Source organism: Drosophila obscura, unplaced genomic scaffold, assembly GCF_018151105.1.
Source record: "Drosophila obscura isolate BZ-5 IFL unplaced genomic scaffold, ASM1815110v1 contig_58, whole genome shotgun sequence".
In the NCBI taxonomy this organism is placed as follows: domain Eukaryota; kingdom Metazoa; phylum Arthropoda; class Insecta; order Diptera; family Drosophilidae; genus Drosophila; species Drosophila obscura.
This window is the reverse complement of record NW_024542848.1, coordinates 2,848,715-2,863,272: the sequence shown is the minus strand read 5'-3', so window position 1 is coordinate 2,863,272 and position 14,558 is coordinate 2,848,715. Positions and strand designations below refer to the sequence as shown.

Here is a 14,558-nt window from a genome sequence, read left to right as displayed (position 1 = left end):
TAAAGTCCATGAGACCCCAAAAAGTTCCGTGTCTATTGAATATACCAAAGATGATGATGGTCACTGTGGACCATGAACCACCCCCATACTATAATTGATGTCTAATAGTTTTAAGCTCTTCAAATTTGTGTTTATTGGTCTTCACACATGCTGAGCTATCAATCAAAGTAGAATATGTTACACTTTGTCTTATTCGACCAGAGGATGCTGTGCTATTAGTTCTCAGGCCATAGTTTTAAGATTATTTAAATGTCTTTCCTCATGAATCTCCTCAAATTTTTACAAGAATTCGGAATATTTATACCCATACTCAAAAAAGAAAAAAGAGTATTTGTGGTAAAAGTGGATGTGTGCAACGCAGAGAAGGAAACGTTTCCGACCCCATAAATTATATATTTTCTTGACCAGCATCAATAGCCGAGTCAATAAAGCCATGTCCGTCTGTGCGTCTTGATGAGTGCATAGATCTCAGAGACTACAAGAACTAGAGAAACAAAATTTTGTTTCCAGAATCATGTGATATCACACAGTTACAAGTGTATTTCGAAATTTCACCCCGCCCCCTTCCGACCCAACAAAAGTCGAAAATCTGAGGCAGCCACAATTTTGAAGATACCAGAAAAGTAAAAGCGTAATATCGTAGAGAATGACCATATCTACCAGATTGCCGAATCTGAATCAGATCGGATTATAATTATAGTCAGAACGAAGAAATTAATTTTCAGTTGCTTCCCGCGCCTACTTCAGCAAGAGACACGGCACATTTAGAATCCTCATGTTAGATGTAGAATATAGATGTAGATGTAGATAACAGATGTAGCAAAAAAAAAATTGTAAATGTAAAATATTGCGTTTTCAGTTCTATAGTATCTTTAAAATAGTGCCTGCCACAGATTTTCGTCCTTTGTGTGGGCGGAAGGGGGCGGGGCGAAATTTATTTATTTATTTATTCGCCAACGGATAAACCTTATCTGGCTAGACTAACTTAATTCTACATTAAAAAGTAAATACAAAATGAGGAACTAACAATTAAACAAGAAAAACTCAGAAAGCAACCGTCTGACGGCTCCTTTCCCAAGGCAAAAATCGAATCGCATCCCAGCAGGTAGCGAATTATACCGGCGAAGAGCCCTACATATTGGCTCGTTATTACCGTAATTGTTCCGGTGAAGATCAACTACAAAGAGTGCATGGCCCCTAAGGCTCCTGGCAGGCGTGTTAAAGCTAATCCCAGCAAGCAGGTCAGGGCAATCGATGTTACCAACTAATATATTGTATATAAATAACTGAGCCGCAATAGTCCTTCGATCCTCGAGAGAGGAGAGATGCACGAGGCGACATCTGCACTCATAGGACGGCAACGGAACGGAAAATTGCAAAGGCTGGAGTGCAAACTTCAAAAACTTCCTTTGCAATCTCTCGATACGAGCAATTTGAACGACCCCAGTGGGGTTCCAAACCACCGAAGCATACTCAAGGCGCGAGCGCACAAGAAATGAATAAAGACTTAGCCTCGTATATGGGTCCCTAAACTGGGATGAATTACGCGTAACAAAGCCGAACATAGCATAGGCTCTTGGCAAAATGAAGTTCAAATGCTCGATAAAAAGAAATTTTGAATCGAACAAGACCCCTAGGTCAAGTGCCTCTGCATGCTTCAAGAGCGGAAGGCCAACAACAGAATATGAGGCCTGAACATTGAATACACACTTGCTAAAGGACACAAAGTAACATTTGTTAATGCTGAAAGGCAGAGAATTATGTGTGCACCAACGAGCGACTGCATCCAGGTCTCGCTGAAGACGGATACTGTCGCCTAAAGTTTTGATAGGACGGAAGATTTTCAGATCATCAGCATAAAGCAAATGCTCAGAAGATTGAATGCTGAAACATATGTCATTAATGAAAATAGCAAACAGCAACGGCCCAAGAGCACTTCCCTGTGGAAGGCCGGAAGTAGCCAAATATGGGTCCGACTGATTTCCGTTTACCAACACAACATACTCTCGCTGCTCCAGATACGACATGAACCAACAAAGCACGCTCGAATGAATCCCCAACCGATGCAGCTTGGCTACTAAGGCACAGTGGGAGACTTTGTCAAAAGCCTTAGCAAAGTCAGTGTACACTACATCGACCTGAGAATGCCTTTCAAAGTCATGTGTGCAAAAATTACTGAAGGCCACCAAATTAGTGGTCGTTGATCTACCCGGCATAAAAGCATGCTGATTTGGGCTTATGTACGACTTCATGAGGAAAGAGATCTTTTTGGCAATGATTCGCTCAAGAAGTTTTGAGACATTGCTGAGTTTGGCAATTGGTCTATTATTAGAGATACAATTCTTAGCAACTTTCTTAAAAACGGGAGTAATAGTGGCAGCTTTCCACTTTTTAATAAACTGACCCGTTACCAAAGAATTTTTGAACAGAATTTTAAGAGGCTCACAAAAAGCAACATCACAGTTGCGAAGCAGAAAGGCAGAAATGCCATAACTGTCGGGCTTACTTGAGTTGTCGAAATCAGCAATTGCCTCCAAAATGTCCACCTCCGATACATCAAGCGAGCCAATATTGACCACTGAAGGGATAGAGTCTAAGACATCAGAATCATGCCAAACTGTGTATGGCTCGAAATTTGAGCTAAAAAAAGAAGCAAAAAGGTTTGCTATGCCACTATCAGTATTTGAGCTCAAGTTACCAAGGTTCATGGCTGAAGGAAGGGCACTCGTCGACCTTTTTGAATTTATGAAATGCCAGAACGACTTAGGATTAACCTTAAGTCCCCTTTCAACGTCAGCAATATACTGATTATATAAAAATTTGTTTAAAAAATCAAACTCCCGCTTATGCTGCACGTATCTAGTCCAGTCAACAGAGTCACGTGTTTTCTTAAATCGTTTAAAGAGCTTGTTACGCAGATTCTTATACCTAACAAGACCCTTCGTATACCATGGTAGCCTATACGAGCCACGCACTCTTCTGGAAGCATTATTATCAACAATATTATGAACGGTACTAATGAAAACAGTGTAAGAAGAGTCAGCACTAGGATGCGAAAGAACAGAAGCCCAGTTTACGTTTAACATGTCATCCCGTATAGTAGTCAAACTTACATCAGTAAAAATATATTCAAACCTGGGTTCAGACCAGGGCGAGTAACTATAGAATTTAGCTGAGAAGACCAACGGCACGTGATGCATGTCACATTCTGCAATAGGCAGCTCGCAACGTGCAACAGGGCAACCAATATCAGTACTAACAAAAACTAAATCTAGAATCTTATTTAACCTATTAAAAACATTATTTATTTGGGTTAAGCCCATACTATAACAGTCATCCAGAAAAAGAACTTCGTGCTGTAAATGCGCATTACTCGGCATCATAGCCGCAGACTGCGGATCAGCGGACCATACCAAGGAGCCCAGATTAAAATCGCCAACTACGCAAAGATGCTGACGGCCTCGTAGATTACCATATATGTTGGCAATATTCAGCGTGTGCGCCTTGTAGACTTCATAGCTGCTATTCGGTGGAATATACGACGCGCTGATACATAGCGTCTCCGACTGACCGGCCACTGACACACCAATCTGATCCAAGATAGAGTCACCATCAAGGAGACAAATCGGATCACAGCGTAGGGTGCGTCTGACGGCCACAATGACACCACCTCCTCTCCGACGCTTCGTTTTGGCACAATCTCTGTCCTTACGAAACACTTGGAAAAGGTTGGGATCGAAGTACTCGTTGTCGAAGAAGTTTTCATTGAGCCAGGTTTCAACCAAGATGATTACGTCGAAATCGCACGTAGAGGTTGCCAAGTAGACAGCCTGAGCCTTAGTGCGCATACCTGCTATATTTTGAAAGAAAATGCGAATGGATTTGGCCCCGTCCATCAGCATGGTCCCAGAGAGTGGCAATGACGTCCGGCCAGTGGCCACGGGAGGAGGCTCCAGAGCAGCACCAGGCAGTTTCCACTGAGCAACAGGGGCCAGACTCACATGGGAAGCCTGCCGAATCGTCGCAGTGCGGATCAGCAGCCCATCCCCATCGAGTAGACTGGGCGGGAACGGTGCTGGGAGACCCACTCTTCCTGAATGTGTTGACAGTGGTGCTGAAGAGAGAGATCCATTTAAGAGCAAGCGCCGGACCGCTGACTCTCCCCAAGTGTCGAGTGCAGCGCCGACACAAGCATAGCACACGAAGCAATGTAACAGTTGTGGGGGTGACGCTAAACACTCACGCAGTCGAAAGAGAGCGCCAGCAAGAGCATCGACATCCGATCCAGCAGCAGCCGAGCGAATGCCGCACAAAGCGCAGCGCGAAAAATGCATATGTTGTAGTTGTTGCGTCGACGGGGAATGCCAAATATGATCGCATAGGCGGTTGCTCACAGCAAAGAGGCGAACAGGTGCAGGTAGAAAATTCTGTTGAAAAGCGCCGATCATGAACGCAGAGGCGCCGCTCATTGGGGGTTTTTTGAAGTGGACGGAACTGGACCTTCCTGAGTGGGCGTGGACGTCCGCAACGGTACGATAGCGCGGAGATCTACTGCCGTCAGGTCAGCGTCCGGCCTCTGTCTATGTACAAAGCGGGAAACCCTTACTGAGACAGGCCAAAACTTGTCCTCAAAGACAGCAGCAAATAGATCCTCAGGGACCCCAAGTTTGAAGTTGACAAACTTTAACGAAGATATATCAGCATCTCGCTTGACTAGCTTCGTACAAGAAATTTTCGCTACCGGCACCTTAAGTTGTTCGGCAACAAATTTTGCCACCGCCTCTGGCTCCGTCGCGGTAGAAAATTTACCGATATGCATGTATTTGTTACTCTGCATAACGTTTAGCTGCTCACAGCTCGGAGCAATACCAACAAAACGCTTAGTGTTTTTGTTTCTATTCTTCCTCTCCTTCTTTCTCACTGTGACAAAGCCATCCAAATCTAATGGAAGAGCAGCAGCTGATTCCGGTTCAATGACCGCCGTCGAGGTGGCGGCCCCTAGTCGCGGAGACAAAAAGTCAGCCGCTGGCATGGGCTTGTTGGCCTCTTTCCTAGTAGGCTTCACCCGCTTAGGATTGACGGAAAGGCCCTGTAAGTCCGACTTGAGATCCCGATAAAGGCTTTCAAGCTTCAGAACCTTATCATTAATTTCGTCAATTTTCGAATGCGAGTCATTAGAAACCACACAGTTATCACACTGCCATAACAGGTTAGGCAGATTTATTAACAGTTTTACGGCATCTGAGTGCAGATCAATGCACGTCAAATGAAACGCACGTCGACATATAGAAGAACACCGAACAGCATCAAAGCAACGAAGCTGAGCGGCAGTGACGTCCGAATTGCATTCCGAGCAGTGATAAAGCGACATAGCGAGAACACGTCCGAGCGTAATGAGAGCTGATTGATCACTGAAATTTTGAAATACACTTGTAGCAGTGTGATATCACATAAGTCTGGAAACAAAATTTGGTTGCTCTAGCTTTTATAGTCTCTGAGATCCAGGCGACAAACAAGACGGACAGACAGACATGGCTCTCTCTACTCGGCTATTGATGCTGATGAAGAATATATGTACTTTATGGTGTCGGAAACGTTTCCTTCTCTGCGTTACACACATCCACTTTTACCACAAATCTAATATACCCCTCAACTCTTTCTGAGTACGGGTATAATTAATATAACCGCAAAATTCCAGAAAATAGTAATTTTATAGAGCATTTTCTGGAACATGGCCAAGTGTCCTTATTATTAATCACATGACTGTATAAATCTTTAAAAATTTAATTTTCAAGATAATATGGTGATATAGTGTCTAGAAGCTTTTCAATAAATTTTCAAAGTTGAACTTTGTTGCCAGTACATATATTCCTTTGTAAAATATAAACAACAAATACTTAAAAAGCTAAGGGCCTTTGCACAAAACACTTTAAAACAACTTATTATTATTAAAAATTGCAAACGTGCAAAATACTTTGAATTTTTTTTTTTAATTACTTAACTTTTAACGAAGCAGATCTTTTTTGATTGTATTTATTGTTTTGTTTCATTTCTATATACATAATTAAGAAATAAATAAAAAAATAACAAGGATTTGATTGGACAAAATTAGCATTTTTTGTATATATAAAAATATATACATAAAAAAGTTCTGACAGAAAAAAAAAACTATCCCTAAGCATGTTTAAAGGCCAAAAATCGATCAAACAAAGTTGGTTTGGTTCGAAGAGGAAAAATGGTAACGGATAGTGTAAGCGGCTCAGAACTTATCGATATTGCTTTCAAAGTTTCGCGGCTCGCACAAAAAAACACGTCAAATTTGAAAAATCTTTTGTAAAACCGAAGTATGTTTTGAGCTAATATTAATTTTGCGGTGGAAGTGGATATGTCTGACACCAAGAAGGAAGCGGTTCCGGCCCCATTAAGTATAGATTTAAATATATTCTTGATCAGCATCAATAGCCCAGTCAATATAGCCATGTCTGTCTGTCCGTCCGTCTCGCTTGACGCCGTGTTCTCAGATATATTAGTTCTATTATATTAGTTGTGCTGGCACCTTTGATATGACACTGAATCAAGTGTTGGTGTAAGAGAGAGAAAAACATGTGTAGCGGAATAACAACAATTGTGAAATGGAAAAAAACGCGGAAAGGAAGCAGAAACGGGGTCGTGGCTCCTCTCTTTTTTTCTATGACAAGTGCAAGAAAAATTGAGCGATTTTTGAGAGATTTCCTTAATGGTTTTTATAATTTTAATTAATTAATCAGAATATTACAATTTTGGATTGTGGATTTTGGATTACCTAATTAATATGGCATAAGATTTCTGTGAAAAGGTATCTATTAGCCTGTTCGGAACAGAACTTAGCCGACTAGTTGCTTTACCAATGTCGTTATTGGCCTTCAGCCGCATATGTTTGTTTACTGCTGAATTCTATGTTCTATGTCGAGCGAAGCTGCGCTCAGCGATCGGATCTAAAATGCAAAGGGCAAGCAAGACCACTTGCAATTCGGATTTCATTAAAGATCATACAGTTTAATTTTACTTCTAAGCCGTGGAGCTAACTCGTTTGGATGAGGCAGAACTTCAGGCTCGCGTAGAGCAGCTCAAGCGATTGAACGTGGATTTCGATGCTGCGCAAACGAGCCTTGAATGGCTAGATTTGCGGCTATTAGCTAATGATGCCCGGCTGGAGTTTTCTAATGGTTATCTGAAGGTCAGGGTCCAAGCTGTCGCAGTATTTGATGTCTGCTCGCGTGGAGCTTTGGCTATGATATAGGCCGTTCTCGACTGCCCGAGCTGCAGCTTCCTCGATTTAGTGGATTGGCCAGAATTCCTTTCAATGTTCTCGACAATTGTACAAGGAGCTGCGTATACAGATCATCGAAAATTCCAGTATTTTCATGGATGCCTAGATGTGCTGCGCTGGACACTATTGGTTCCTTGGAGCTCTCTGAGGAAAATTGCGACAAGGTGTTAAATTTATTAAATTTGCGATTTGATAATAAACTTATGCATTTTCAGGCACATGTCAAGGCAATTTTCGGGCTTCAAGGGGTGAAGAAGGGCTCGGCCAGCGGTTTGCTCTTCAGATCTTGGCTACACCTCAAGAGATTTCGGATGGCTTGCTGATTTATTTATTTATTTCAGTTAATTAACAATTATCTGCTAACTATGAACTATAATAGGAATATACATACTTAAAGAAAAAATATAATAGATGAAGAAAAGAAAGGTTTTACAAATTTTCTAGGTTAGGGTGATGGTAAAAGTTACGTACAATCGATACGTAAAAGGAATTGTAATTATTGCAAAGAACACGGAAAGGTTTGTGCTGCGCGAAGTTAGATCTGCAGAAGGGTAAACGGCCGGAAAGTTCGGGTTGGTCTAGAAGGAACTGTACAATGTATCTGTTCCAACAGAGTTTGGCATTCCACAAGCCCGAGAATGAGCGTGTAAATGAATAAGACGCCATTGCAAATTCTGCGATGGTGTAAGGAGGGTAGGTCGAGTAGTTTTAGCCTGGATCGGTGCATTTACATAGTGTGCCGGAAATCGGACCACAAAACACAAGAGAAATGGGAGGAGAACCTTCCGACCTCAAGATTGCCTTCGTGGACGGCCATGGCCTCATTCTTGAAAGCGAGATGTCGAATGCTGGAGAATTTGGAATCGGCTATGGTAACAAGTCCTAGCCAGCAGGTGGGAAAAACAAACCTAGCACCCTGATCACTGTCATTGACGACCATTCTAAATCCATATGCAATTATTGCAAATCCTTCGATCACTACATATCTCGATGTCAGGCATTTTAAACCTTCCGGTTTTATTCGATACAAGGAGGCTTATGTCTAATCCGCCTCAACAAAGGTCATTCAGTTCGTTTTCTTAAAACACGTTGCAAAATTAATAACTTTTGAACCTGGCTAGGTATAAGTCTGAAATGTAATTCACATATTTTCAAATACTTAAAATAAATAAAAGAAAGATTAAAGTAGACGTGTCACTGGAAGGGGAGTAATTAACGGTCAAACTCGAACTTTCATTTCTTTACCCTAAAAACCATCATAAACGAGAAGGAACGTGTGAGTCGCTTCTGGGGACGCGACTCTACTTATACCCGTACTCAGTCAGTATATACATTTTTGAGCTTATGATTTTTAAGAATTTTAGAAAAAAAAAAATTTTACATTTTACATTTTTTTGCTACATATGCTATCTACATCTACATATACAATGTATATTCTACATCTAACATGTATATTGTACATGTTCCAATTAGATTCTACATCTCCTCCGCTAGGGGTTGCTCGCGCACTGAACGCAGCAGAGTGTGCGAGCGAGATGGAAAATGAGTTGAGTTGTCGTTGGCTGGAGGGGGGGCAGGGAAAGCAACAGAAAATTAAATTTCTTCATTCTGGCTATAATTATGATCCGATCTGATTCAGATTTGGCAATCTGGTAGATATGGGCATTCTCTACGATACTGCGTTTTTAGTTTTATCGTATCTTTAAAATTGTGCCTGCCACAGATTTTCGTCCTTTGTGGGGGCGGAAGGAGGCGGGGCGAAATTTTGAAATACACTTGTAGCAGTGTGATATCACATGAGTCTGGAAACCAAATTTGGTTACCCTAACTCTTATAGTCTCTGAGATCCAGGCGCTCAACAAGACGGACGGACGGACGGACGGACGGACGGACGGACGGACAGACAGACATGGCTATATCGACTCGGCTATTGATGCTGATCAAGAATATATATACTTTATGGGGTCGGAAAATTTTCCTTCTCTGCGTTACACACATCCACTTTTACCACAAATCTAATATACCCCTTAACTCTTTTTTGAGTACGGGTATAAAAATATAAATAAAATTGAACAATAGGCAAATTGATTTTTTTTTTACTACAAATCATAATTTTGTATACATTTTTACTAGTTAAATTATTACAAAAACGAGAAGGAACGTGTGAGTCGCTTCTGGGGACGCGACTCTACTTATACCCGTACTCAGTCAGTATATACATTTTTGATCTTATAATTTTTTAGAATTAAAAAAAAAAAATTTTAATTTTACTTTTTTTTTGCTACATCTGTTATCTACATATACTATGTATATTCTACATCTAACATGTAGATTGTACATGTTCCATTTATATTCTACATCTCCTCCGCTAGGGGTTGCTCGCGCACTGAACGCAGCAGAGTGTGCGAGCGAGAAAGAGAATCAGTAGCGTCAGCAGCGCTGGAGAAGGAGAGGGAACCAACAGAAAATTTATTTCTTCATTCTGGCTATAATTATGATCCGATCTAGTTCAGATTCAGCAATCTGGTAGATATGGGCATTCTCTACGATACTGCGTTTTTAGTTTTATCGTATCTTTATAATTGTGCCTGCCACAGATTTTCGTCCTTTGTGGGGGCGAAAGGGGGCGGGGCGAAATTCTGAAATACACTTGTAGCAGTGGGATATCACATAAGTCTGGAAACCAAATTTGGTTTCGCTAGCTCTTATAGTCTCTGAGATCCAGGCGCTCATCGAGACGGACGGACGGACGGACGGACGACGGACGGACAGACAGACATGGCTATATCGACTCGGCTATTGATGCTGATCAAGAATATATATACTTTATGGGGTCGGAAACGTTTCCTTCTCTGCGTTACACACATCCACTTTTACCACAAATCTAATATACCCCTTAACTCTTTTTTGAGTACGGGTATAAAAAGTTAACGTCCAAACAAAGGCAAGTAAAAACATTGAACAATTAAACGTAAAATAATGGAACTCTCCTGCTGTAGATTTTTTTTTCAGAAAACGAGTCACTGTGCGCTGCAGGTCAGGAACTATCAGGATCATTTTATAACATCGAGACTCGCAAATAAGCTGCAGTTGGATCCTCATCCGTCTCACGTTCAAATTGCCGGTATTGGAGAGGCAATTCTTCCTTCAAGCAAGGCTGTGGACATCGCCCTGCAATCGCGGTTTTCTCTCTACATTATCACTGCCTCCATCACAGGGATGCAGCCAAACTTTGGCCTGGACGCAAAGGACTGGCCAATGCCTAATAATCTAAAACTAGCTGACCCTAATTTCTCCAAGCCCCAACGGGTCGATCTGTTAATAGGTTCTGGTCTGTTTTTTGATCTAATGCGCGTGGGGCAGATCCGACTGCCTGTAAGGCGGTTTTGGGGGGTAGAGGCAGATTATTCGCCTTTCTCAATTTCGGAGGAAGACATTCATTGTGAACAGCGTTTCGTCCCGAACTACGAGCGCTTAGATTCCGGAGCTTACTCTATGCGTTTGCCAACTTAATTCAGTCTAGAGGAATTAAGAGAATCCTATCAGCAAGCGTTACGTAGATTTCTCAATTTGGAGAGAAAGCTACTCAGAAATTCACAACTTAAGGCCAAATATACCGAATTCTCCAGGAGTACCTTTATTTAGGGCACATGTCGCCATCTTCTCGACAGTCAGATTTCCCGCAGTACTTCTTGCTTCACCATTGCATCCACAAGCAGGAAAGTACAACCACCAAATTACGCGTAGTGTTCGACGGTTGCGCCAAAACAGCGTCATGAAAGGTGTGTAGAGGAGAATACCAAATGTATCACCTGGTTTTACAATAAAACGTCACGAACAGATTATTATACAAATATGTTTATTCATTGTCGATTAGGTCGATTAGGCGACGATGTGTCAGGTACGAGTTCTACGTCCAGACTCTACTAAGGGCAGGCGGACCGAATTGCCCGTGTCCTAATACAAGCGAGAGATAGATAGATGAAGAGAGCGATAGCGAAGGCGAAAAAACACGCGATTCGTGTTTATATAGGCGACGAAAGAAAAGTGCGAGAGATTGCAAAGGCATGCAAGTGCTAGACCAGATCATGACCATTGCAAAGGCATGTTAGGGCATACGGAACGAATTGCCTGTACTGTACGCGATGCTACGAAATAGAGAGCGAGAGAGTGTTCGAGGGAACGAGAGAGCTAAAATGATCGATAGAACGAAAGAGCGACAGAGCGAGAATGATAGAAAGAAGAAAGGCGCGAGACGAAAAGACGAAAGAACGGTTTAAACGGCTATTACAGTGAGGGGGGTGGTTGTAGATACATGTCGATTACAATTAGGTACAGTGGGCAGTGCAAATATCGAACAAATGACAGGAATTACTTTAAGGCTGCACCACTGACTAAAAATACTAAATAATGCTCGGCTGGTAGACCAAACAAAAGGTAAGGAAATAAGGATCTGCCTCAGATTCGCCTTCCAAAGCAGCGGCTTCATTGGAACACCATTTACGTATGGGAAAACATACTTTGGAAAGAAAAATATGTGAAAAATAGAAGCGCTACATTTTTTAACAGCATACAAAACAATACCATTTAAAAAAATTCTTTTAAAAAAAGCTCTGCGGTGAAAAAAAAATATTATTTATTAAAAAAATGTAAAGCCCCAAATTTATCAGAAAAAGTTGGTTTGGTTCCTTGAAGAAACATCGTGTCAGGTAGATAGTATAAACGGGAAGGAACGTGTGAGTCGCTTCTGGGGACGCGACTCTACTTTTATAACTGTACTCAGTCAGTATATACATTTTTGAGCTTATGATTTATGTAGAATTTTAAAACATTTTCCATTCTTTTTGCTACATATGTTATCTACCTCTACATATGTATACAATGTATATTCTACATCTAACATGTAGATTATACATGTACCATTTAGTTTATACATCTCCTTTAGCGGGTACTCGCGCACTAAACGATGCAGAGTGTGAGAGCGAGAAAGAGAATGAGTAGCGTGGTCTCTTGCTGGAGGAGGTGGGGGAAGCAACTGAAATTTAATTTCTTCATTCTGACTATAATTATGATACGATCCGATTCAGATTCGGCAATCTGGTAGATATGGTCATTCTCTACTATACTGCGTTTTTATTTTTATCTTTATAATTGTGCCTGCCACAGAACTTCGTCCATTGTGTGATCGGAAGGGGGCCGGGCGAGATTTTGAAATACACTTGTAGCAGTGTGATATCACATGAGTCTTGAAAGAAAATTTGGTTGCTCTAGCTCTTATAGTCTCTGATATCTAGGCGCTCAACAAGAGGGACAGACGGACGGACAGACAGACATGGCTATACCGACTCGGCTATTGATGCTGATCAAGAATATATTTACTCTATGGGGTCGGAAAGAACTGGACGTTGAATTGATGCAATTGATGCAATGACTGCACCATCAAGTGGCCTATGCGACACCAAGCCGAAGCCTGTTACGCGCGGAACCCATGCAGAAACGCAGCCCCTCCTCCCGCCAACCGACCGAGGGGCGCTGCCGCATGACGCGCGACGCGTGTTACCGAACCGATCGCGAGCATGCAGGAAAGATAGGTGTTAGACTAAAATTCGAGGAAAATTAGAGCTAAACACAACTCAAAAAGCTAAACATGCAAAGATAGCTAAGAAATAGTACGAATCAAGGGAAGATATGTTAGTATTAGTGATTTAAGAAGAGGAAGGGAATTAGTGGTGGATATTATATGGTAGAGGGAATTGAAGTCCGAGCATAGGATCCTAAATTCGTGCAAGGAATAATTCGATCTACAAAGCGGAAGGAACAAGGGAATGAAGTTTCTAGTAGATCTAATAGGAATCGTAAAGTTTATGCTCACACCTGCATCCCAGTTAAGGCCACGCAGAGAAAAAGAAAAAAGTTTTTCTGGACTGATTCTATACGGTCCTGGTGTACTTTGTTCTGGGGGCACCAAACACAAGAGCCGTACTCTAAAATCGGACGGACAAGCCAGATGTAGAGAGTCCTCGTTATATAGGGGTCGTAAAATTCCTTTGACCCCCTCTTTATAAACCCAGGCACACCCATGGCCTTATTTACCATGGTAGAAATGTGTTCAGAAAACTTCAACTTTGGGTCTAATTTAACACCAAGATCATCAACCAAGATAATTCTCTCAAGAGAACCACCGCAGAGGCTATAAGGAGCCAAAAAGGGGCTGGAGCGATGAAATGTTATTACTTTGCATTTCGAGGCACTTAGCTGTAACATATTTGCACAACACAATGACTGAAAGTTATTGAGATCGAATTGCAAGCGAGAGTGAAATGAAATGTCCTTATATGGACGCTGAGTTTAACATCATCCGCAGACATGAGTACTCGAGAGTTTGTTAATACTGAAGGCAGGTCATTAATAAAGAGTGTGAATAGTAGGGGGCCTAGATGGCTGCCCTGTGGTACTCCAGAAGTAACATTAAATAGGTGAAGAAGAGTTTTTGAAGAGGACTCTTTGAGACCTAGAACGAAGGTAGTTAGAAATCCATCTCAAAAGATTAGGCGGAAACCCTAATAGGTCGAGCATTTGTGCTAGAAGGATGTGGTTTACAGAGTCGAATGCTTTACTGAAATCAGTGTAAATGACATCCGTCTGCAAGTTACCTTGGAAGCCTTTAATGATACAAGAGGTAAACTCTAATAAATTGGTGGTTGTTGATCGCCGCCTTATAAATCCGTGCTGAGACGGAGATATAAGTGATTTACAGAGATGTTGCAAATGATGAGTTAAAATTTTTTCAAAAATTTTAGGAATAGCGGATAACTTAGATATACCTCTATAATTATTTGCATCAGACTTGCTACCTTTCTTATGGAGCGGAATAATAAAAGATTCCTTCCAGATGGGGGGGAAGCATGAAGTGTTAATGGATAGGGTGAATAGTTTAAGCACGGGCCACACAGAGCGTCGGAACAGTACCTGAGTACACAGCCGGGAACTCCGTCAGGACCTGGTGAAAACACCGGCTTAACTAGTCGAAGATCATGAATCAGTGAGCTTTCATTAAACAAGGGTCTGAAAATGCCATTCGACCTTGGTAAACTGAATGGATACGGCTGACCAAAGTAGCTTTCATGAGAATTGGTTTTTTGGAAAAACTTGGCAAAAAGATCAATTTCCTGATCATTGTTTGCTGACATATTGAGAAATTATAGCGAGGATGGATGTGCGGACGTTCTACGCTTACTATTTACGAAGC

General features: G+C 41.6%; 2 protein-coding genes across 4 annotated transcripts in view; both read right to left on the bottom strand.

Annotated features, from left to right (window-relative positions):
• LOC111081165 (homeobox protein extradenticle) overlaps window positions 1–14,558 on the bottom strand; it is a 40,280-nt gene that overhangs the window by 11,447 nt on the left and 14,275 nt on the right. The gene's annotated exons all lie outside the window — the stretch shown is intronic.
• On the bottom strand, window positions 1,844–5,437 carry LOC121404947. The gene is made up of 4 exons (XM_041595364.1): window positions 4,244–5,437; window positions 3,289–4,114; window positions 2,507–2,640; window positions 1,844–1,884 (listed from the first exon to the last, which is right to left on the bottom strand). The coding sequence occupies exons 1-4, from the start codon at window positions 4,467–4,469 to the stop codon at window positions 1,844–1,846; spliced, it is 1,227 nt and encodes a 408-aa protein (XP_041451298.1). The 5' UTR covers window positions 4,470–5,437.

What these genes read in the sequence shown, in the direction of transcription:
- LOC121404947 (XM_041595364.1), bottom strand. Translation starts at nt 4,469, where the DNA reads ATGAGCGGCGCCTCTGCGTTCATGATCGGCGCTTTTCAACAGAATTTT. An exon ending in TGGCGCTCTCTTTCGACTGC is followed by an intron (nt 4,115 to 4,243) that starts GTGAGTGTTTAG and finishes CTCTCTCTTCAG; the next exon opens with CACCACTGTCAACACATTCA. An exon ending in ATAAATAATGTTTTTAATAG is followed by an intron (nt 2,641 to 3,288) that starts GTTAAATAAGAT and finishes TTCTTTTTTTAG; the next exon opens with CTCAAATTTCGAGCCATACA.